Here is a 22,429-nt window from a genome sequence, read left to right as displayed (position 1 = left end):
GAGTCAGATTCAATGCACACCACATTTGCCTCTGCTGGTGACGACAGTCTAAGTTTTGGCCGCTATCTATGCCAGGCTCTCAGACCTGGGCCGGCACAGTATGACACGGCAGCTCAATACAAATCCTCCCATTCCATACTTCATATCGATACTGCTCTTCCGACGAAACATCCAGATCTTGTTCCCTGCGTGAACGGACTCTATCTGTCTCGCTGCACAAGATTCCATTCATACTACAAGCATGTCAGTCATAGGCTTCGCCAAACGCCAAACGGGGTCAGGGTAGCTCTTACCACTCGTCCGTCGTCGTCCCCGGTGTAGACACAATGGGGCAACGGAGTGACGCAACTGATACCAGCATCATAATTCTGCCCTGACTCCGAGCGAGGGTCAATGTGATCGAGGCGCCTGAGGAGCTCGAGCGTCCATTTGCCGTTCCTTATAATTTTCCTCCAGACGTTGACGCGGCCCCTTCGATGGCCCGTGAAAATGAGTGAGTTTTCCAGCCACTCGCTGGCTGTGCCTTCATAGAATGCACAGGCGTGGACAAAGTCATCCGGCTCCATACACACGTTCTGATCCAGAATCAGGGATCCGTTGATGGTGTACAGCACAACGTTGGGTCCGCTGCACAGCATGATCTCACCCGAGACGTCGTTGATCGCGGCACATTCGACTTGTCGAGCAAGGGGTAGCTTTCGTATAAATTCCAATCGGTTCATGTCCCACAAGAATGCCTGACCATCCGCGGAGCTGGACACAAATGTGCTAAAGGACTTCGAGACAGCTATTGTTGTGACCGGCGCTTTGTGTCCGAAGAGCGAGGATCGCGGTAGAAGATCTACTGGGCGGCCCGGCGCTGTCTGCACAGCATACACCGAGATGACACAGTCCTCGCCGGCGGTAATCAGTGTCTTCGAATTCGCGAAAACTACGCATGAAATTTGACCGATGTGGAGATTCTCGAACATTCCCGCAGCCTAGCACAAAGTTTAGCAAGTCGTTCTGTTGGTGATGAGCGTCACTGTTCATACCTTTCGGTTGTCGCTGAAGAAGAATCGAATGCTATTATCAGCGTAACCCCATTCTAACCACTTGTCGTACGGCGGGACATTGAGCCGGAAAGAAGAGGCACACAAGAGGCGATCGAGCTTGTTGGCATAAATAAGTGTAGCAACCTTGTCGTGAGATTCTGTGGTGGTATTAGCTCCGTCATGGTACAAACTCGTGCCCAATCACCTACCAAGCAAAGGATGGGGTAGTCGCGTCAAGGCATAAACGGACGTGTCCAGTCTCCGGGGAGGGCTTTGACCATTATCTCGCTGCGGATGTGCCCTGGAAAATACCTGGTGAGGTGTCTGGCCAAAATTATGGATGACACCCGCTGCGATCCTTCGTTCTTGTGGGTCGCTGATATTGTCCAAGTCGGTAGCGCCTCTATATGAGAGGTGATGGAATACGTTCAGGTTGTCGACGGCAGCCTCGCCTCTTTGTTTCAGGCCAAAGACGAGGTCGATCCAGCTGTGTAGGTGTTGGCTGACATAGGGACTCTCCAAAGCTTCGCGGTGCTTGGCAATGAATATCTTCGGATCACCCTTGGCCCACGGCGGTAACACCACATTGTCGACCTTTGTACCAGTGCTTTCTCGGTTTCCAAAATTGTACCCATTGATATTTGTCAGAAATTCTGGCAGGCAGAAAAATTCTGGAATCAGCTCCCTGACATCGGCCTTGTTTTCGCATGATGCAGATTTCCAAGCCTGGGGGATGGACTGGAACAGCCTATCAGCATGATCGAATGATCCGCCCTGCAGCAGGATGTAAGATTGGACGAAGGGCGGAAGCCGGATGAGATACGACGAGACGATCATGGCAGAGGAATAGTGCGTTCCATAATGGAAGGGCGTTTCTCCTATCTCTTCCAAGGCGTTGTAAGATTCCTTGAAACCAGAGACTCGACCGGATGTCTGAGCTCCCATAGGCTTGGAGAGATCGCGGAACGTGGCGGGGTCGTTCAAGTTGAGCTCCTCACTGGTGTAGTCAGCCAGCACCCAAGGGAAAACGGGATACTGCGTTAGATCATTGAAGGTACGGCCAGCCATTGTGTTGACGAGCATGAGGTAGTGAAAGTTGGAGATCTCCCCCTTTTGCCATTTCTTCATCGAGGGGTTCCATGGCGCAGTATTGAAGATGTTACCGAACTTAGAGCTGAGCCCTTGTGGGGATTCTTCAAAGACCTTCAGAGTCTCGAGTCTCCAGCCATCTTCTGGATTGGGTAGTGAACTCGCTGCGTATGTGTGCGGCGCTTTATTCATGAGCTTTCCGAACAACTCGTCTCTTGATGGAGAGTTCATTGTGGTAAGCAAATAGCTTCGTCCGTCCGTGAAAAATACTTCGACAGCAACGTCGCGGAAGAGGAAACGTCGCTTGGAGATACTGATTACGTCGTGCCATCGCCAACTCCTCGACTCCTGTTCGCTGCGGCCCAGGTTTTGTCGCTTCTCTGTGGTCTTCGCATCCGTGATGATTTCTGAGAAGGGGTCGCGCTCATCGGGTGGGGCTTGCCATGCGTTCACGATCTCCCCAGAAGCGCATTGAAAAACATTGTCCACAATGTACATCGCATCCTTGCCGATGATCAAGATGCCCTCGCATGCTTCTAGGCCAACGATGCGGGAAACATTATAGACTGCCAGCACTTGATCACCTTGCTCGAGACGCCGCATGACTTTTCGATTCTTGTCTTCGAAGCCATCATCACCGTCAAAAGCATCATTTGGATCATCCACAAGCTCGAAATCATCTTCCGGCGCGACAACTGACCCGGAGGTTGCAGCCTCGGCCTTGGCGAAGGTAGCTTCAGAGTCATCTTCGAGATCGTTGCTGTCAAGACCTCGGGCCAATGAAGCTTTGGGAGCTGTGGGTGTAGCTGAGGGAGGCGTCGGACTGATCGCCACGGCTGTATTCAATTTTGGTGCGGATCCAATCGCGCCGTCGCCGGCCTTTCGCTTTGGTTGAAACACCTCGTGATCTCTGGAGTAATCGGGCAAAAGTCGGAGGCGCATTCGATTTCGACCCTCCGTCCGATCAAGCTTCCACTTGAGATGAGTGTGCTCACTGAAAACAGCGCCTGGACGATGAAGCTCCCGGTCCATTTTGGTGAGTGATGAGGCCAAGAAAGCCATGTCATCCTGCTGGTCCTGCATGAGACGCTGATGTTTAAAGTGCTCACTGTTGAAGATACTCTTCATCCATGAGCTGTTAGCCATTTGGTGTCTGATCATGATATTGTCTGCCATGAGGGCTTCGTTGTGCCACGCCTTGAGGCGCTCCTTCCGTCTCAAAAGGCGCACTCTGCCACTTTCCATGGTTCTCTGATTTTCGATGGCAACGAAGTCTTCCCATGTCTTAGAGATACCACCAAAGAAGAAGGCGTCCAGCGATGGTCGTTGTTGATCAACCCAATCGACGAACGTTTCGTTGTCGACTTCAGTCAGCTTTTTGAAATCTGCCGTCAGCTTCCGTTCGTCACTTGACAAGCCTTGTCTGAAGAGCGCAGTGGTTTCCTCAGGCTTCTGTACAAGCATAATCCGCAGGATGTTAGCTGCAGCTAGACGAATAGACTCCCGCTCGTCTACAAGTTTGGTATACAGCTGGTACCAAAGTAGTCGTGTATACTCATCATCTCCAGATAAGCACCCGAGGATCGAAGTCTGCCAGTAGAACAACCTCCCCATGAACCTCGTCGCATCCTCTTCTGGCGTCTGAGGGTCGTCCAGCTCAGAGAAGCGGAGGAGGATGGCTTTCATGAACGAATCACGTATGGTGTTGACGGCTTGGTGACACAGGCGGACGCTCTTGAGAGACGATATTTCAGGCCGTTGAAGGTACTCTAAGAGCATGCCGCCAAGCTCCATCATGACTTCTGCGCCATTCAAAAACCAACCCTCGAAGATGGCTTCCCCAATGTGAGTGCTGAATCGGGCCATGTTGGTGAGGACTTTGGGTTCGCTCAGTATATCCTGTTTTAATTGAATACTGTTGCTCAGATGTTTGATGGTGTGGCGAAGAACATAGGACTCGAAGTAGGCTTGGTGCTCCTGGAAGCCTGGCGGCACCTTTGAAAAGAGCCCGAAGCCCGGAAATTCCTTCCGATTCAGCACTTGATCCATGAAAACGTTGATGACCAGTTCCAGGAGACCATCGCGAGTAGCACCGCTCGTGTGCTGGGACGATGTGGTCCTGGCGTGTTTGTTTTTCGTCGATGCGCTGTCAGAAGCTTGCGAAGCAGTGGAGAGGAGGATGAAAGACGATGCTTTGCGGAGAGGAGTGCCTCGTAAATTTGTCTGTGGCGTAGTCGGATCCTCGATACTGCTCGTTCGAATGATCGGAGACGGGCCAGACGCAGCCAAAGGTCGGATGATGACATCTGCCCCTTCGAAAGTAAGGGTCGAGTCACGCGATCCCAGTTCCGTCTCTGGAGTCAAAGCATCGGTGCTAACAACAATAGGATACAATGCAGAGAGGAGCTGTCGAACATAATCAGAGGACAGAGCAAAGTCTCTGAAATCAGAAGACCGAGAGTGAAGGTCGGACAAAAACTGTATGACAGTATTTAGGGTCGATGCGTGGCTCATAACCCGTTCGCTGGGCTTTCGTGTGTGGTCTGTTCATACATCAGTAAAATCCTTTCAATCAAGGTAGTCCATCATACTTCGCGATTCCAAAGCTGGCGCAAGTTCCATAGACCTTGCGCGAGGCCGGGTCTCGACCGCGGTACCGCGAATTGTCTGAGCGATTGATGAGCTCTCCTCTGCATGAGGGGAGTTGGGGTCTTCCTGATTCCTGAAAACATCCTTGAGGCCGTTCTGAAGCATTGAGATGATGACAGGGAGAGCCTCAGGATACACAACCTTGGACTTGCCGAAAATCTCCAGCAAACTGAAGAACTCAAAATCCCGAGTGAAGTCAATCTCAGCAACATCATACCCAAAAAGAATGCTGAAGCATATTGGCCACAAGGTAGGGAGATCCCACCAGCGCTTTAGACGATTCGCCATGATCGTCAAGCCCCCAGTCTTGCTTGCGAACTTGGAAGTGTACGCGGTCCCATGAGTCACTAACAGTCGTGCAAGTGTCTTTGCTCCGTACACGACCGTCTCGGCATCGTCTTCGGCCAACAGGTATAGCAGCCACTGGTCCATACTCAGTAAAGCAGATTGAGGATCGTCGGGCATCCTCACCTTGTTCGTTACCGTCCTGGCGAACTTTCGTATATTGGTCAAATTGCCTTTCTCGCACAGCAAATCGGCGTACATGCCTAGAACTTTGGTGCCCAACTGCTTCTTGGTGAGATATCGCGATGATGGAGAGCTCGAGGCTACACTTCCGACAGGTGCGTTCACGTCAGTTGTAGACCGCCGCACGAGGCCGCCGGGAGTGCTGGATCGACTGATGATGGACAATGGTTTTGGTGTCCTCGAGGCAGATGATGCGGGCGAATGGAAAGCATACGTGATAAAGAGGGCCAATGCACGGTGAACCTCAGCTGTGTAATTGCATTTGACGAGTTGTTCCAAGGCTTTCATCAGATGAGAAATGACGTCTTCTGAAATCATCTCGGCTTTCATGGCATCAAGCAGCCTCTTCACAATTCCTGCTTACTGTTAGCTGACACATTGCGACGGCTTGAAGCTACACCTACTCATGCGTATCAACCGGCGACCGTTGAACTGATGATACTTGCTCATCACAGAGAATGTGACGAACTGCTTGTAGTAAAGCTCTTGGGTGAGAGATGCGGATCGTCTCCAGGTGTCAAAGTCGATGAGGAGAACGCGGTATGCTAAAGGATTAATGATGAACGACTCGAGTGGCTCCTCGTGGTTGTAGCCAACAAATTCAAGGATGCGGCTTAATAGTTGCAAGCTCAATGCGTCTCGCTCGGCAGTTGAAATGGCCAGGCGGAGGTTAACGCTTTCAGCTCCCAAATTGGCGCTGTACCCGAGTTTCGCTCTCAGCAACATGCCGAGAATGGCATAGCCATTGTCTCGCTCCATCGCCTCGCTGTTCCGCCAGCTCTTCTTGATACATAAGAAAAGCATCTCGACAGCGCGAACAACATCCTCTACCGTGGAAGCACGTTCAACAATCTTGAGACCCAGCGGGGTGAAGCCAGCCAAGCGCCAAAGGTTGTCATCAAAATGCGAGGGTGTGATGACGACCGGGTCTCCTATCAGTACCGCAACGCCGTGAGTCCTTGCCAAAGCATCCGGCAGGGATGGCAAGGCGGCATTGATTGCAATCGCAGAACCACTGCGATGCGTCATCTGGATAAGATTGGCAGCAGCTGCTCTCGGCAGTGAGCGGTGCAATTGGGTGTCTTGATGCAGACCATCTTCCCGAAAGACCGCAGTTGGGAGAATGCTAAGGAGTGTTTTGCTTTCAGGTAGTAGAGTCCCTGCCTTTTCGCGAATGGCCCTCAAGATATCAGAGCTCTCGTCCTTGCCCGGGTGAAAGACCTCATTCCGGAGGCCCAGGTTGGCCGATGCCTCATAGGTTTGGAATCCTCCCAAGCTGTCTTGGTAGTTGCCCTGATAGCGAGCGCCCAGCGCATGATGAACAGCAATCAGATCGTCGCTCAGCACGTCCTCAAAAAGATGAGCAGAGGCGAGTGACCATCTTGACAGGACCAGGCCTGCACCCAGCCGGCTGGCGAGTCCCTTCGGTGTGCCAAGAAACGCCTGTACTGGTTTGGGTTTGGGTGTGGCGGTGGTGAAGGCCGAAAATCCATCTGCTATTCCGTTGGAAGACGGAGGGGGCGTGGGATATGCACATTTGAGCTGTTCGACAAACTCGCCATTGATATAGAGCGAGGCCTTACTTGCAGTGATGGTCTTGGGCCGTTTGTGAACCAAAGTAATGTGATACCATTGCCGTTCTTTGAAGGCGACAGACTTGAACCTCACACTTGGGCGTTGCGTCTTCACAGAAGTCTGGAGGATGAAGTTGCGCGTGTCCCTTTCGAGATAGATGAGGAGGAAGCACGTCTGGGTGGCATCGCAGACACCGAACAAGGTTGTGTGAGAAGAAGGATCGAACCTGTCAACCCTCACCCATGCCGTGAATGTGTACCCTGGTGATGTGTTGGGCGGGAATGAGCGCCCTAGGGTGGGCAGTTCAATAGATGAGTGGCCATGCAAAGATAAATCAAACTGAAAGAAAGGGGGACCGCTGTACGTGGAAGTCATTTCAAGAGCAAAATCAGATGCCTCAGAAGATCTGCTGGCGAGAAGAAACTGAGTATCGGCAGGTTGATTGACACCCAGATACATCAGTTTCTTGCAGAGTTGCAGTACTTTCTCCTTCTCGGGGACGCTGAGCATGCTGTTGTCAGTGAAATAAACGCGAAGGAATCGCGACAGCACCCCAGTGGAATGGAGCGCAGCCAAGTTGAACACCGAGACGGACACAGCTGTGGACAGGACATCAAGAACGACGAGGGATGTCAGCTCAGCTGGGATGTCAGAGCCCCGTGGTATTGATTCCCAGAATCCAACCACGGTCCGTATGATCTCCGGATTCCGGAAGACGCTGTCTTTCTGAATAACATTGCGTACCTCGTGCGCAATGTCGAAAGCCGGCTCCTCGATCGCTGTGGCCTCCGAATTGCCTTCTGCTGTCTGACTCTTCGTGTCTGAGGCTGGGTGGCTACTGCTGTCAGGTATCGACTGAGCAACGGCCTGACACAGATCATCCAGCCGTTTGTCGCCCAGCGAGAATGACAGGAGCTTGCCAAATATTTGATATTGAGTCCAAGGGTCAGAGTCACTGCCGCCAAGGCCTATGCTGGCTGTTGTCTGCTCGAGAGCTTCCCACCCGCCTCGTTCGACCCGATTGCGAAAGTAACGCTTATTGCCTGGGTGGTCGCGGAACGCGACAGAAAGAACATCCAGAACAGCTTCTAGTAGCTCAAATAGCTCTTTTTTCTCCGATTGCGTTCGCGTCTGTGGGTTGTAGAAACCGGAAAAGGCTCGAAGGACTTCCAGCAAGCGGTAGAAGCCTCGAAGGTATCGGAAATCGTCTTGAGGTGAGCTTGGAGGGTCGGCGGCGGCGACATGTTGGCGTATGTGGTTGAGTGTCTTCAAGAGAGTCGGTATCTGCGGGTAGCCGGTCGAGGTCGGATTTTGTGCACCGGCGCTCAGCTTATCTAGGAGTGCTCGCAGAATTTCCGTGGCTTTGGAGGTGTTGGCGGGGTTCGAGTTTGAGGTAGACGAGCGGTATCGTCGCGGTAGGGTTGCCATTTTTCTTCAATTTCGGTATTCCTTCATTCCAATTCTTTCGGTCCCAGCACCCTCCGTGGGTCTAGGTAGCAGTCAAGGCGCTCTGGCATCGGCGTTGGTATTTGCGTTGTAGGCTTCGCGTACAAGATCGAAGCTCGACTGGTCGATATCGATGGAGAGTCCGGAAGCTTGCAACTGGTAGGAGCCGTTCGGTCGCACAGACGTGCGCAGGGTGACAAGACTACCAACAAGAAGCACGACAGCCCTCAAAATCCAAGGCGAAACGGTCCAAAGAGACGATAAAGGCGTATACGTAGGCGAGTCGAGTAGCAGAAACCTTGCCGTTGTTGCATGGAAGCTCAGGTGTCAGCCTCAAATGCAGTGTGGCTCATCCTGGCTGTCACGCCCCGCCGTGAGCCAAGCGTAGTGGGGTTCATAGTGGCAGTGCGAAACCCAACCAGGCAGCCGCTTGGCGACGGAAAATGGTTATTTGCTCAGCCCAATAAGGGCAAAGCTACAATCGATAGGGAAAAAGCTATAAGCATAGCTGAATTCCGGAAATTGGCTATAGAGTTAATATACCTAATCTTTTTTCTCTTACACTCGAGTATCTCGATAAATTCAGAGTGTAAAACTAGTTATAACTACGTAATAGATAAATTAATAAAGGGCTAGTAAATAGCCCTTAAAGCTCTATAATTATTTCATATCTCTATTAAATTTTAAGTATTTAATATAATAATAGTCCTAATTACTACTTATTTGAAGCTCTTTAGATAGAATATTGAAGTGGGGTGAGCGAAGGCTCCCTCTGATCAGGGCAATGTCGACAGTCACTTGAGAAAAAGGTAGCTGCTTCAAAGTGTGATGTTTGATTGATGATGCCCCTCCTTGGAGGCCCTCGCCACAAGTCTACCTAATGTCCGTTCCCCTGATCAGCCACTCCTCACACTAATACAACCTGCCCGGTTTCAATATATATTTACTACTTGATTATAAGATAACCCTTTCTAGTACTTCCTATTGTAAGTAAAGTATAGAGATAGTTATATAACCTTATTCTACTTCTCAAAGTATTAGAAGGCCAGAGGGTGCATGGAGAAAGGGAAATCTCGTAGTGAAGGACCGTAGGATTTAATCCAGGACTAGCTGGTGATTGCTCCAGGTTGCTTAATTGCTGATACTGGAATCCTTTCGGGACAAGGGCTTAGTTGGTATTTCAGGAGGGAGGAGCCACTCACAGCGTGCAGTCAGTCTCGGTTTCGACGATGCAAACCACGGGTGCCCAAGGGTACTACTTGGTAAAAGCTCACCGCTCACGCGGGCCCTTTATAAAGAACCTAGGATTGGCACCTATCGTTCAACCTCACATTGGACATCAAGATCAATCAACATGCCGTCAATTAGCTCGTCTCAGCCGCACCTCAACGAATCTATACGGGAAGTCGATGAATACTCCTGGCTAATCTCAAATATCTTTCTCCTTACTCGTTCGTCGTCGCCACCCCCCGAAGAAGTTCCAACCGACCAGGTGTGCTGGAGCGACAGCAATGGGGGCCATTTCACCCTCGACGTTGTGTCTGAGCCTCTCCCGGATTCCAAGCCCCTTGCAGAAGACCCATCTTCTATCTCGATAGTCCACGCAGTTGACAATCAGGCAGCCGTTTGGCGGGCGGGCGAAGCGTTCATTAAAGCGCATCACATCGACTATCCGGACGTGACCAGAGAGCATGTTACTCTACAGTTTCTCAAAGACCAGAAGCCCCAAGGTTTTGTCTTTCCGACTGTATTCCATCACTTTGAGACAAACTCGCGATACTTCCTTATCGTTTCGAGAATTCCCGGCCAACTTCTTGATGAGGCTTGGCCCAGCCTGGACGAAGCTGAACGTCAGTATTACATCGCCCAGGTGGCAGAGATTTGCAATCGCCTAGCAGCATGGAAGGGCGATATCATCGGCGGCGTGGATAGACGCCAGTTGTTGGAGCGTTATCTCGTCAAAGGCAACAGCAAGATGACGGATGCCCTTTCTCCACAGCAGCTTCTGAAGAACTGCACTGAGATTTCTATGGACATCTCCACACTTGTCTTTTATCACTGTGATCTTGGCCCTACCAATATTCTTGTCGATGCCTCGACAGGCTCGCTGGGCATCATCGATTGGGAGCTTGCTGGCTATGTTCCCATCGAATGGGTTAGAACCAAGTTTCGCCTCTCGGCAGGAATGGATTTTACTCATGGGGATGAAGACTCTAGAAGGGATTGGCGCCGTAGAGTCGCCCAGCATCTGGAAAAGATAGGTTACGACGATGCTGTGGATGCATGGCGGAAGTTTCAGAACAGCAAGTAGACATTGGTATTAGTTTCAACTCCTCTTCTCTTGGCAGTTTCCTTATTTCACCAACCCCTTATTCCCCTTGGGGTCCCCAGACAAGAAGGCAAAGTCCAGACGAAAGAGGATATTAAGCTATCGCCAGAGATATGGAGTGTGAAACCTGATCCACTTATGTCAGGAGGCCCCTCCAGAGTCGCGGAGCATGGGGCTGGTTAGCGGCTAGGGACTACGAGAACGTGCATATAAGGACTGCGGGGGGCTTCCTAGCTGCGGAAGGTTAGAATTCAGATTGATTCTGCCTCCATGCATATTATCCATTGCCCCTGGACCTAGCACGAAAAACCTCTCCACTCTGCTCAAACCATGCTCTGTCAACTTGCTACCTATATACAATAAGTAACACCAAGTAGTGCACGCAGGGCTTGGAACAGGGATTCTTCAATGTTAAGACTGATGCATTTCTCAGACAAACCAGCATAAATCCCATTATGCAAATTCAACAGCCTGTGGCAGTCCTCTTACATCGGGTGTTGGCCACAAGGCCCAACGCGCAACCAGCTCTGAAAACGGCCAGATGTGATATCTTCGGAAGAAATTAAGTCGCGGTTAGGGCGGAGGTGAAATAATGACAAGTATTGGCCTGTGCTATGTGCCTTAGATTTTATCTATTGCATCAAATTTCATGTTACGAAAGTCCCGTCCCATTTGAAATTCATCGATGTGCCTAGTGGAGCCGATGAATCGGTGCAAAAAGTCCTAAAAGCTGGTCGAGATGCCGCTATTGTACTTGACTGGAAGTGCACTGCGAGCTAATTATCAGAGCGTTATTTAGAGCAGAGTAAAGGGGTCTTCCGCAGAGTCCGCAGATAGATAGAATATAGGTATAGGATAGGAATATATCTGAATTCTAGCCCTCCGTAGCTTAGGGGGCCATCCGCAGCCTATATATACGTTCTCTCCGGGCCCTTAGCTCCCTAGCTAGCCCCTTAGCTTGGCAGCCCCTTGGTGGCTCCGCAGGGGTCCTGACACCAATGCACTGCACGTCTCTCTCCCTTCGACGATTTGTGCGTCGTGGACGTTGCTGATGCCTGCAAGGGGTGGACCTCGTTGTTGCTAGTTGGAAGTGTCTGTTGGCGGATGCTTCGGGCATAGACGCAGTTGACGAATATTAGTCTAATCAAAAGTCTCACTTCGTAGTATGGTAGTTGATTGTGCGGTACCGATGATTTTTATTTGATAAGAATACTGAAAATTTCCTGTTCTATCCTTTTCGTTGCCTGCAGCGTCCTGCTGACCCCGAAACCCATACTTAACCAAATATTTCGATACTCAAAGGGATCGAATCTGATGTGGTTTACAGGCCTACTCCTTGACAGGAAGGGGAACACCCGAGAGAATGCAGTCAAGGGCAGAGAGAATGACGCGGACGGGGCTGCGAGCGACTCATGTCAGCACCTGAACATTTGGTTTTGAGAAGTGCTGGAACAACATACCAGCCGAGAAGATCACTCAGGAGCGTGTCAGCATCAACGCCACCAGGGACGCAGGAAGTGATGCCGGCGATACGCAGGAGGCAAGTTGGGTTCAGAGGAAGACCAGGCAGGCTGGGAATGACAGGAAGCTGGCGCTCCTCAACAGCGGGAGTTGCCGCAGCGAGGGCAAGGGCAGGAAGTGCGAGGATGACGGAGACCTTCATGGTTGCTGGTTGCTGTTGGAGTCGCAAAAAAATGTGAAAGCGTTTGTAGGTTGAATGTTGTTGTGAGAGCTAATGACAAGATGAAGAGAGATCGGTAGAAACTTGCGGGAAGGCCCAAGGTTTTTATATTCGCTTGCCGCGTGGATCAAGAGTCAATTTCCGGTGGATATACTCTCACCTCAGGATTTGAGATGAGAGCAATTCGCAGCAACACACTCGTCGTGCATCAAGACTGAAACATCCCCTATCGCTGGACTGTACCTCGAGCCTGGAGAAACATGGCGCTGTTTGTGAACCATGTGACAGAGTCTTTTGTGTGAGTGACGTGCTATCGAATGGCACATGAGGTCGGAACTCGCCAGTACATACTTCCGGCCGGTTGAAAGGCTGGCAATGGCTCGGCGCGTGCCGCAACGCCAGCCTCAACGGCGGCTTAGGGAGCGAGCCTGTAGTAGAGCGGGTTTAGTCTGTCTTGCTTTCAAATCGTGGGGGTAATGTGGACATGGGACATGAGAAGTGACATATGATGAGTTTATGCCACCATCTACCAAAGCTCCCAGACTGTTGAGGGTTGCTGGGGTTTCTCAACCGGATGATTGCCAGCGCACATCCCACATTACCCGATCGTCTCGCATGTGTCAGACCGCGATCTCTGATAACGTATTTGTCGTTATTCCTCACTTTCGAGCTAGTTTAGATACAACTAGAATACAAAAACAAAATGTCTGTTTTACGATGATTCACATGTGATGGAAGTCGGCAGACCTCAAAGTACTCGTGTTGTGATCCAAGCCTAGATACAGAGCAACTTCTCCAGGAAGTGCACGGGAAGAACAATTTGTGTACATATCTCTCTAGACGTAATGAAAAAGACGATATTGGTTGTATACACCGGAGAACCACGATAACTATACGCTTTACAACTTCTCCGAACTGCGTCCATGTCAAAAGGAAGGGTGTTTTGCCACTTTTGTAAAAGCACATGGTCCATCTAGCCTTTCTCGACCCGGTGATCTCCGGTAAGGAAACGACACTTCATTTGTTACATCGAAAAGCCGGGGTTGCGATTGTCTGTCAATGTGGTATAGCTACTTCTATCCCTGTTGAAGTCCCGTTCCTCACATTCCGCGCCACAAGACAGTCCACTTGCCCAGGTCCTCATGTTGGTAAGATGATGACGACAGTGGACAGGAGTATGGAGGATGAAAATCCATGTCGGTTCTAGCATTGGAAGAGGTCCATATGTCGCGCGGGTGTACCCGCCTGCAGTCGCAAGACAGTGTCTTGCTTGTGCTAGCATTGCACGTACTTGTGTCTCAACACCACGACCAGACGGCACTGAGGCGGAGCGCTGTCTCCGCACACCAGACGGTTCTCACAACTCCACGAGACATCAATCCCTCGAGAAGATAAAGCACTCGTGGCGTGACGTGCTTCGATTGGTTCCTTGACGGCACTTCTGTCAGGTCAAACTGACACGTCGCATTTCTGTTGGCTCCCTGCTTAACGCTACGTAAGAAATGGTCAATAGGTGCCTTCACATCAAAATTTCATACATTCCTAAAATTATGATGGACGAAATATGTTCGCTGTAGGCTTCCTGCGGATCCACACAGAAAACAGTGCTTGGCGAGACATCACTGGCGGTCCAGACGACAATTCGGAAGGCGAAGTTGCAATCGGGATGCCAGGGTTCACTCCTTGAGGCTGAAGGAATGACGGAAACAAGAATGGGCGCAAAATCGGAGGGAACAGATCAACGAGCATTGGAGATATCGAGTCCTTGACCCAGGAGCATCATCTAACATCGTTGTCGGGGCAAGCACCTTGATTTGGATAACTCCTGCTTGCAGCTCATGGACAGGCTGAATTGCCAACCTCATAATTGTCTATGCACTGGTATACGCACAGGAGTTCAAACCATGATGTGTAAGCGCTTAGGAGAGGGCCACGGCGATGATTGATGGACATTTCACAGGAGGTCTCTTTTCAAATGGCAGGAATAACAATAATGCCTCCCTGCGTCTCGATCACATGACCCTCTCCTGTGTCATGTTCTCTTGATGATCTTACTTCTCGGCCATAGATGTATGCCGCAACCGATTTCAATGCTGTAATTTTTCGATCCTGAAGCCCGTGAGTTGGCCGCGCTGATGTGAAGAGCTAATAGAGCTCTGACTCTCTGAGCATGATATTTGATTGTCGATTGGATAAAAAAAGGCGAGAATCTTGCATCATTAGGTACTGAGGACAAGGAAACCTGAGAGTCCATAATCACCCTTCCGCAGAGTCATGGCATGTGTCAGAGCGAGGGAATGAGCATAGTGAAGAGGTCTTCCGCAGACGATATCTGCAGTCAACTGTCGGGGAAGGGGTCAGAAAACATCTGGAATTCGGCCCTCCGCAGCTAAGGGGAAGACCTTGTATACGCTCTTTCGGGGCCTCAGTCTTTTGAAACAGTTCTCTGGGGCCCCCTGTTGCTCGGCTCAGCAGGTGCCTCCCGATACGTGACCATCAGTGGCCTGGACAGCACTGGCGACCTTGTTCTCCTGCAGGCGGAGCAGATAGCCTTCAGAAGGCGAGACAGGCTGTAAATTTCCATCGGTATCACGAACAGAAGTCGCTCGAGGTGATCAGTGTATCCGCACTCCATGCTGTGGTTTGGTTCGATGATGAACACCTACATGGGAGATGCTGACCAAGCTACGGGCGTTCCGTCCTCTCAGGCGTCGGCGGCACTAGGAATAGATGAAGCAATTGTTGATTCCTTCGCATCCGAGACACAGTCCAAATGAAATTCTCTGGGCCATGTTTCTACTTTCAGCTGGGTTTTGCATTGGTGCGACGTGTACTGATGGTGGTTCGTGATGCCTTGAGGGGTCATCTAGCAGACTCGAGACCCGAGGCGAGCACGGCCTGGGTCACTACCGGGAAGGCGAAAGAGCTTGACTTTTGTCCTTCAGTGCCACTGGATGGGTGTTCATCAGCACGGCGAGACTCGGTACTAACGAGAGCTAAGATACGGAGTAGAACTGAGTCTTCCACGAAAGGGACATACTTGAAATGCTCTGCGATGAGCAAGCTACAGGTGTCAGGCTCGTGTCGGTGACGGACGGTCAATGCACCGACACAAGCCACGCGTCAGCCCCCTTCCGGATGCGCCACACTCAAAAGTCCCACCACCACCTACTCCGCCATGAACCGTCATGTGTGCGTGCATGGCTCGAGGCTAGGCACGGGTCAGAGCGGGTGGGTAGAACCATCAAGGTCAGGTGTTGGATCTGGAAGAAGCCCACGCCCTTCAAAACGCAGTCTTCGATCCGATCGCGGGTTAAAGTTAGAGCATAAAGTTATGCCATTGTCTGGGCCTCTCTGGACTCCCGGTAGCAGGCACATGTTCCCTTAGGGCAGACCAGCAACCGAATAACTGATTGATGCGTGTACGCCAAACGGGCAGCGATGCTATCATATGCCCAGACCCTCATGTGACCTGGACGGGTGGCGTTCGTCGACGACGGGTCGTCTTGGGTGTGTCCCCCGCTCGTCATGGCAATTGCACCAGAGCAGTGGTGGAACACACCATGGCGGTGAAATGGGAAAGCTGACTCGGATGTACGGCTAAGCTCCGAGGGTTCCCTGGGGACCTACAAGTGCCTACCCGGATCGAGAGCGAGGGGGGCGCCTGTCTGCCTGTGTGTTTGTCACTTGTGCGTTATCTGATAAGGCGGAACCCCCATCAAGGGACTCCGTCGTGCCAGAGAGGGAGCAGGGCGAGCGAGGTTCCCCGCACCATCAGGGCGGAGCAGGCCAGCAGTCCCTCGCAGTGGCCTAGGCCTGAGGTACAGGAGAGACAAGCAGGATCGCTGCCTGCACTCAACAGAAAAGCAATCGTCATGGAGCTCGTAAAAGGGCAGCCCGCGCTGTGCCGCGGCAGCTGGGGGGACTGAGGCATCCATGGAGGCCACCACAGCCGGAGCTCAAGCAGCTCAAGCTCTCTTGCCGCCTCACTGCATCCCCTCCCCCCCATTCCGCGCCAGGCTGGAACCTTGGAAACGTGACCTGTTCCTGAGTACATGCATCGCCTAGGGAACCCGCCAGGTGGCGTTGATTGGCCGCTCCGCCTTGCGCTAAGCCGATCTCGGGTGGTCAGTCAGTGGTGGGAAGCTGGGGTCTGGTGTTGTTATCTGTGTGGAGAAGGGGCGTGGACGTAGTGCACAGTGTTATCGTCTGTTTCGGCGCTGGTTTGTGCTGCCCTGTGGGGTGCTGTTGCCCGCTGCCAGCACGGTGCGTCGGTCCTGATAGTACGGCCAAGTGTCAGCCACCCTGGTGCCTGGATGCGTCACACACTCCAAGCTGCGCACGCGCACGCAATGAACGAACGGCTGGCTGGCTTCGCCGCCTCCGGCGGTTTATCTAGCCAGAGCTCCCTCCTCCTCCTCTCAACCTCCTCCATCACTCCTCCATCTCCTCACCATCCATCCTCCTCTCTCCCCCCCATCCAGCTCCATCACCAATCAAGCCTTGTTTGTCGTGTCCCTTTGTTGTCGAGTTCCCCGTGTCGCAGGTAGACCAGCTCGATTTCTGCCCAGCATGAGAGTCATCGTCAGTGCCGTTGCCGTGGCGGCTGTTGTCAGCGCCACCCCCTCCTTCTCAACCGAGACCATCCACGGAGATGCCGCACCCATCCTCTCGTCCTCCAACGCCGAGGCCATTCCCGACTCGTACATCGTCAAGTTCAAGGACCATGTGAGCGAGTCATCCGCCTCGGACCACCACTCGTGGGTCCAGAAGATCCACGACTCCAAGGGCGCCGAGCGCCTCGAGCTGCGCAAGCGCGGCCAGGAGCCTCTTGTCGAGACGACCTTTGACGGTCTCAAGCACACCTACACTCTCGGTGGCTTCCTCGGCTACTCTGGCCACTTTGACGAGGCCACCATTGAGGAGGTCCGCAAGCACGCCGATGTACGTCGCCCCACGCAAGTCTCCCATCAGTTCAGCTGCTGACCATGATCCCCCCCCAGGTCGAGTTTGTCGAGAAGGACTCGATCGTCCACACCATGGTGCCCGTCCAGACGGAGGCCCAGACGGAGGACAAGTGCGATGGCGAGGTCGAGAAGTCGGCCCCCTGGGGCCTCGCTCGTGTCTCGCACCGTGAGAGCCTGAACTTTGGTAACTACAACAAGTACCTGTTCGCCGACAACGCTGGCGAGGGTGTCGATGCCTACATCATCGACACCGGTACCAACGTCGACCACGTCGACTTTGAGGGCCGCGCCAAGTGGGGCAAGACCATCCCCCAGGGCGATGAGGATGTCGATGGCAACGGCCACGGCACGCACTGCTCGGGTACCGTCGCCGGTTCCAAGTACGGTGTGGCCAAGAAGGCCCACGTCTATGCCGTCAAGGTCCTCCGCTCCAACGGCTCCGGCACCATGTCCGACGTCGTCAAGGGTGTCGAGTGGGCTGCCCAGTCTCACCTCGAGCAGGTGAAGAAGGCCAAGGACGGCAAGCGCAAGGGCTTCAAGGGCTCTGTCGCCAACATGTCTCTCGGCGGTGGCAAGACCACTGCCCTCGACCGCGTCGTGGATGCCGCCGTCGAGGCCGGCATTCACTTCGCCGTCGCCGCCGGCAACGACAACGCTGATGCTTGCAACTACTCGCCCGCTGCCGCCGCCCAGGCCGTCACCGTCGGTGCCACCGAGCTCGGCGACGCCCGCTCGTACTTCTCCAACTACGGCAAGTGCACTGACATCTTCGCCCCCGGCACCAACATCCTGTCCACCTGGATCGGCTCCAAGTACGCCACCAACACCATCTCCGGCACCTCCATGGCCTCGCCTCACATCTGCGGCCTCCTCGCCTACTACCTGTCTCTCCAGCCTGCCACCGACTCGGAGTACTCGGTCTCTCCCATCACCCCCAAGAAGCTCAAGGCCAACCTGATCGCCGTCGGCACCATCGGCGCCCTCTCCGGCATCCCCAGCGACACCCCCAACATCCTCGCCTGGAACGGCGGTGGCTGCAACAACTACTCTGCCATCGTCGCCAAGGGCAGCTACACTGCCAAGGGTGCCGCCAAGAAGACCACCTTCAACTCTGTTGTCGAGGATGTCGAGGAGGTCATCCAGAAGGACTTTGCGGTTGTCGCCGACAAGGCCAAGAAGTTCTCCTCCAAGTTCCACAAGATTGAGGAGGAGCTCAAGGAGCTTCTTGATGAGGTCTCCCTGTAAAGGGTCTGCCTCGGCGCGGTCGTCTTTGTTGGACACGGAGCTTCGGCATCATATTTTTCTTATCAGTCAGGAACACGGCATCATCATTGGGATTTTTAGCATTCTGCTAGGAAGGATTGGTGTTTTGTTGTACAGCTAGGGCTACAGTAGCACGGAACGGATTTCTTTCAGTCAATCATAACACAATTCACTTGACCACTAGAACGCAATTGTGAACGTGCTGCCTTCTGTGTCTCGTAGTGGCAAGACGGCCAGTTCATGTCATGACATTATGCTATGACCTGGAGGAGGGTGGAATACGGTAAGACGGACGATGTTCGAGAATGTCATGACATTATGTAAGGTTAACTTGTAGGATGGTGAAATTGTGTAAGAGAAAAGATGTTCAACAACGTCATGACTCTGGTTCGCGTCCGCTTCCCGGGTCTTCCGACAAGCGCGTCGACCTGTCTACGACGTTTGGTGTAACTGTATGGCTGGCCCTCGCAGCGGAGTCGTCGTCGGCTGTCGCAGTAGCGTCTCGCGGCTTCGACTCGGCTGCGCCCGTCGTCTCCTTCACGGCAGTCGTGTCGGCGGCCTTCCACGGAGTCTCCAACGGAATGCGTGCTGATGCCTCCTCGCTGGTGTCCCCCTCGTCCTTCTCGTTCGGGGGGGCCCCAGGCGAGGTCGCCTCGGCAGCCCCCTCCCCCTCCCCCTCCCCCTCCCCCTCCCCGCGGCCATCGTCAGCATCCAGCCGCAGCGCGCTCTCGACCTCGCGCGTCAGCTTGTCGACCTCGTCCCGCATCGCGTCCTCGCCCTTCTCCGCCGCGGCCCGCTGCCTCGCGGCCTCCTTGTCGCCGACGACGCGGCGCCACAGCGCCTCGAGCTCGTCGCCCCAGCCCAGCAGCGCCGCGAGCTTGCGCACGCCGTCATCGCAGGCGCCGAGCTCGACGACGTCGTCGGCGCGCTGGCCGACGCGGCCGACGCGCTCCCGGTTCAGCAGCAGGCGCGGCACGCCGGGGCGCGCGTGCTCGGGCAGGCCGGCAAAGGGGTAGACGCTGAGGCTCGTGCCGAGGACGACGACGAGGTCGGCGCGCGCGGCGAGGTGCGTGTTGTCGCGGAAGCGCGCCGGCAGGGCCTCGCCGAAGAAGACGATATCGGGCTTCACGAGGCCGCCGCTGCACGCCTCGTCCGCGCAGCGCGGCACCACCTCGTCCAGCACGTGGCGGCGCATGGCGTCGTCGGGGAAGGGCGCCTGGCAGGCGATGCAGCGCTGGGTGGCGAAGCTGCCGTGGGCCTCGATGATGAGGTCGCTCGGCACGCCGGCGCTGCGCTCGAGGCAGTCGATGTTTTGGGTAAAGTTCATGAGCAGCAGGCCCTTCTGCGCGAGGAGCGCGATGAAGGCGTGCGACACGGTCGGGTGGAAGCGGCCCGGGTAGAGCTCCTTGGCGAGGCAGTAGAAGGGTTCTGGGTGTTTCTGGAAGTAGTCAATGTCGAAGACGGCCTCGGCGTAGGGGAGCTTGAGCCGGGCCAGGTTGGCGTAGAGGCCTGTGCCGGGGGAGCGAAAGTCGGGTACTACGGACGGGGTCAGCGGGTCAGCGGCTCGGCGAAGAAGCAGATGTGTGTTTTCAACGTTCGAGAAGGTGGTGCGATCGGAGGCTGGCTTTCGATCCAAGACAAAGACAAAAATACCCAGCACGTACTTCCCGCGGCGGTGGAAATGCCGGCACCGGTCATGACGACGATGCGTTCGGCTTTGCCTTCCTTGATGTAGTCGGCGACGGCCTTGAGGTTGCGGCCGGACAGGGTCTCAGGCGTGAGACTCTCGTCCGCCATGGTGGATTCCTCGTTTCCCATCTTGTGGTTGCGCTTGGGGGCACGGGACGCCTTGGGATGGCGGTCACGGCGTCGGCGACCTATTTTGGCGACGTTGCAGTAGTTTCGTCAGTTGATGATGGGTCATTCGATTGAATCACAGCAGCGCCGTGTGAAGGTGGATGAAGGAGCTTTCCAGGTGGCCGGCCGTGTGAGAATGCTGTGGAGGTGAGCAACCGGCGGCGGGCAGTTGTTACATCATGACCCACATTCGGTGTGCTCGGTAAGATGGAGACATGAGCAGAGGTAGGGGTGAAGGAGGCGTATTGGTGGTTCTTGAATCTCTAGGTCTCAACCGTATTTTTCCTATATCCTGCCAAACGTACTGACGACGTATCGCACTTAGATGTGTACACTGCATGTGAACGCAGGTGGACATGAGCTTGTTCGTGGCGGATGGAGGCGAGATGACATGGCACCCACGTAGTGCTTCAGTCTGGATAGAAACCCTGGGACAGAAACTCTGAACAGACACTGAACAGAAACACTGAACAGAACACTGAACAGAAGCATCGTTCCACCCTTTTCCACCATGGTCCAAGGCAACCACTCGCCGTCAACCCGTCCAAACTTGCTTTTCCTCGGCCACGAGAATCACGAGACGAGGTGGCCCAGGCCCCCGTTGGGCGCTGTGGCCCAGGCCCCCGTCGGGCGCTGTGGCCCCCTGAAGCCCCTGTAAAAGCGGTGGCTACAGCCTGCCCAACCAACCCCACTCAGCTTCAGCTCGGGCAGTGTGGTCCAGTCAGTATAAGAGAGGAATCGTGTGTGTGATGTCCAAGACGACTCATCCTCTGACCGACAGTCGACACCGCCATTCTCTGTCCGAACTTCAACACCATGGCGTCTCAAGAAGCAAAAGTGCTGTCCACCGAGCCTCTGGTACTGGTCACTCGAACGAACCCGACAGCGCATGAACTGACCCCCTCACTGACGCTCGCCAGCCCGAAGCGGAAGCCGCCTGGATCAAGCTCACGAAGCTCACCTACCGAGACCCGGCCGGCCAGACCCGAACATGGGAGTCGGCCGAACGGCGCACGCGGCCCAGTGGCAGCGACATTGACGCCGTCGGCATCGTCGCCATCATGCAGAAGGCCGCGGGCCCGGCCATCGTCCTGCAGAAGCAGTACCGCCCGCCCATCGACGCCATCTCCATCGAGGTCCCCGCCGGCCTCGTCGATGCCGGAGAGACGCCCGAGCAGGCGGCGGTCAGGGAGCTCAGGGAGGAGACGGGCTTCGTCGGCGTCGTGGACGAGACGTCGCCCGTCATGTGCAACGGTAGGAACCCTCTTCTTCACCACCTGCGCATCTTGTCCTGGTGTCGCTGTTGCCAACACCCAACCCCCATGCCCCGAGACGACAGCGACTGACACGCGAGACGTGGGAACAGATCCCGGCTTCTGCAACACCAACACCAAGATGGTGCACGTCACCATCGACATGTCGCTGCCGGAGAACCAGAACCCCGTGCCGCAGCTGGAGGAGAGCGAGTTCATCGAGGTCTTCACGGCGCCGCTAGCAACCCTCTGGGACGAGTGCAAGAGGCTCGAGGCCGAGGGGTACGCCATTGACGCCCGCGTCGGGACCCTGGCCGAGGGCATCGAGCTGGCCAAGACGTGGAAGCTGTAGTGGCAGACATGCAGCCCTTTTTTTTTTTTTTTTTTTTTTTTTTTTTTTTTAGTGTCATCATCAAAATACTCATGAGAGACGGGGGGCTTCCCTTACGGTTGTATATTTTACACAAGACCAAAATAGAAATTCAGGCCAAGAAAGATGAGAAGAAAAACGCGTCACAGCCTGCCCTCGCGCTTGAGCCCCTCATACAGCGCCAGCGCCGCAAGGCACTTGGCATCCCGCGCCCCAACCCGCCACAGCTGCGCAAACGGCACGAGCAGCAGCGTGATCCTCTCGCCCTCGTCCCTGCACCCCGTCAGCTTGCCGTGCCACGCGTCGAGCTGCGCCCGCGGCACGCGCCGCTCGTGGCTGTAGATGGTGATGTGCTCGTCGCAGCCGCCGGCCGAGGGATACATGGCGC

The 22,429-nt window shown here is 54.2% G+C and overlaps 6 protein-coding genes across 6 annotated transcripts; 3 read left to right on the top strand and 3 right to left on the bottom strand.

Annotated features, from left to right (window-relative positions):
• Positions 1–200: 200 nt before the first annotated feature.
• On the bottom strand, positions 201–8,303 carry D7B24_002395 (uncharacterized protein; the record flags this gene model as incomplete). The annotated part of the gene is made up of 6 exons (XM_028636604.1): positions 201–233; positions 294–980; positions 1,035–1,192; positions 1,244–4,666; positions 4,715–5,656; positions 5,705–8,303. The coding sequence occupies 6 exons, from the start codon at positions 8,301–8,303 to the stop codon at positions 201–203; spliced, it is 7,842 nt and encodes a 2,613-aa protein (XP_028491211.1).
• A 1,372-nt stretch (positions 8,304–9,675) lies between these two features.
• Positions 9,676–10,632, top strand: D7B24_002394 (uncharacterized protein; the record flags this gene model as incomplete). Its single annotated transcript, XM_028636603.1, has 1 exon — positions 9,676–10,632. One exon carries the CDS (start codon positions 9,676–9,678, stop codon positions 10,630–10,632), a length of 957 nt encoding a protein of 318 aa, XP_028491210.1.
• Positions 10,633–11,979: 1,347 nt separating this feature from the next.
• Positions 11,980–12,313, bottom strand: D7B24_002393 (uncharacterized protein; the record flags this gene model as incomplete). The annotated part of the gene is made up of 2 exons (XM_028636602.1): positions 11,980–12,049; positions 12,111–12,313. The coding sequence occupies 2 exons, from the start codon at positions 12,311–12,313 to the stop codon at positions 11,980–11,982; spliced, it is 273 nt and encodes a 90-aa protein (XP_028491209.1).
• Positions 12,314–16,903: 4,590 nt separating this feature from the next.
• On the top strand, positions 16,904–18,543 carry SUB2_1 (Suppressor of the cold-sensitive snRNP biogenesis mutant brr1-1; the record flags this gene model as incomplete). The annotated part of the gene is made up of 2 exons (XM_028636601.1): positions 16,904–17,275; positions 17,335–18,543. 2 exons carry the CDS (start codon positions 16,904–16,906, stop codon positions 18,541–18,543), a joined length of 1,581 nt encoding a protein of 526 aa, XP_028491208.1.
• Positions 18,544–18,937: 394 nt separating this feature from the next.
• HST2 (Sir2 histone deacetylase Hst2) lies at positions 18,938–20,358 on the bottom strand (the record flags this gene model as incomplete). The annotated part of the gene is made up of 2 exons (XM_028636600.1): positions 18,938–20,097; positions 20,226–20,358. 2 exons carry the CDS (start codon positions 20,356–20,358, stop codon positions 18,938–18,940), a joined length of 1,293 nt encoding a protein of 430 aa, XP_028491207.1.
• Positions 20,359–21,234: 876 nt separating this feature from the next.
• On the top strand, positions 21,235–22,023 carry D7B24_002390 (uncharacterized protein; the record flags this gene model as incomplete). The annotated part of the gene is made up of 3 exons (XM_028636599.1): positions 21,235–21,276; positions 21,339–21,672; positions 21,785–22,023. 3 exons carry the CDS (start codon positions 21,235–21,237, stop codon positions 22,021–22,023), a joined length of 615 nt encoding a protein of 204 aa, XP_028491206.1.
• Between the last annotated feature and the right edge of the window lie 406 nt (positions 22,024–22,429).

This window comes from Verticillium nonalfalfae (genome assembly GCF_003724135.2).
Source record: "Verticillium nonalfalfae strain VnAa140/NRRL 66861 chromosome Unknown scaffold_159, whole genome shotgun sequence".
NCBI classification, from domain to species: domain Eukaryota; kingdom Fungi; phylum Ascomycota; class Sordariomycetes; order Glomerellales; family Plectosphaerellaceae; genus Verticillium; species Verticillium nonalfalfae.
This window is presented reverse-complemented; position numbering and strand designations above follow the sequence as displayed.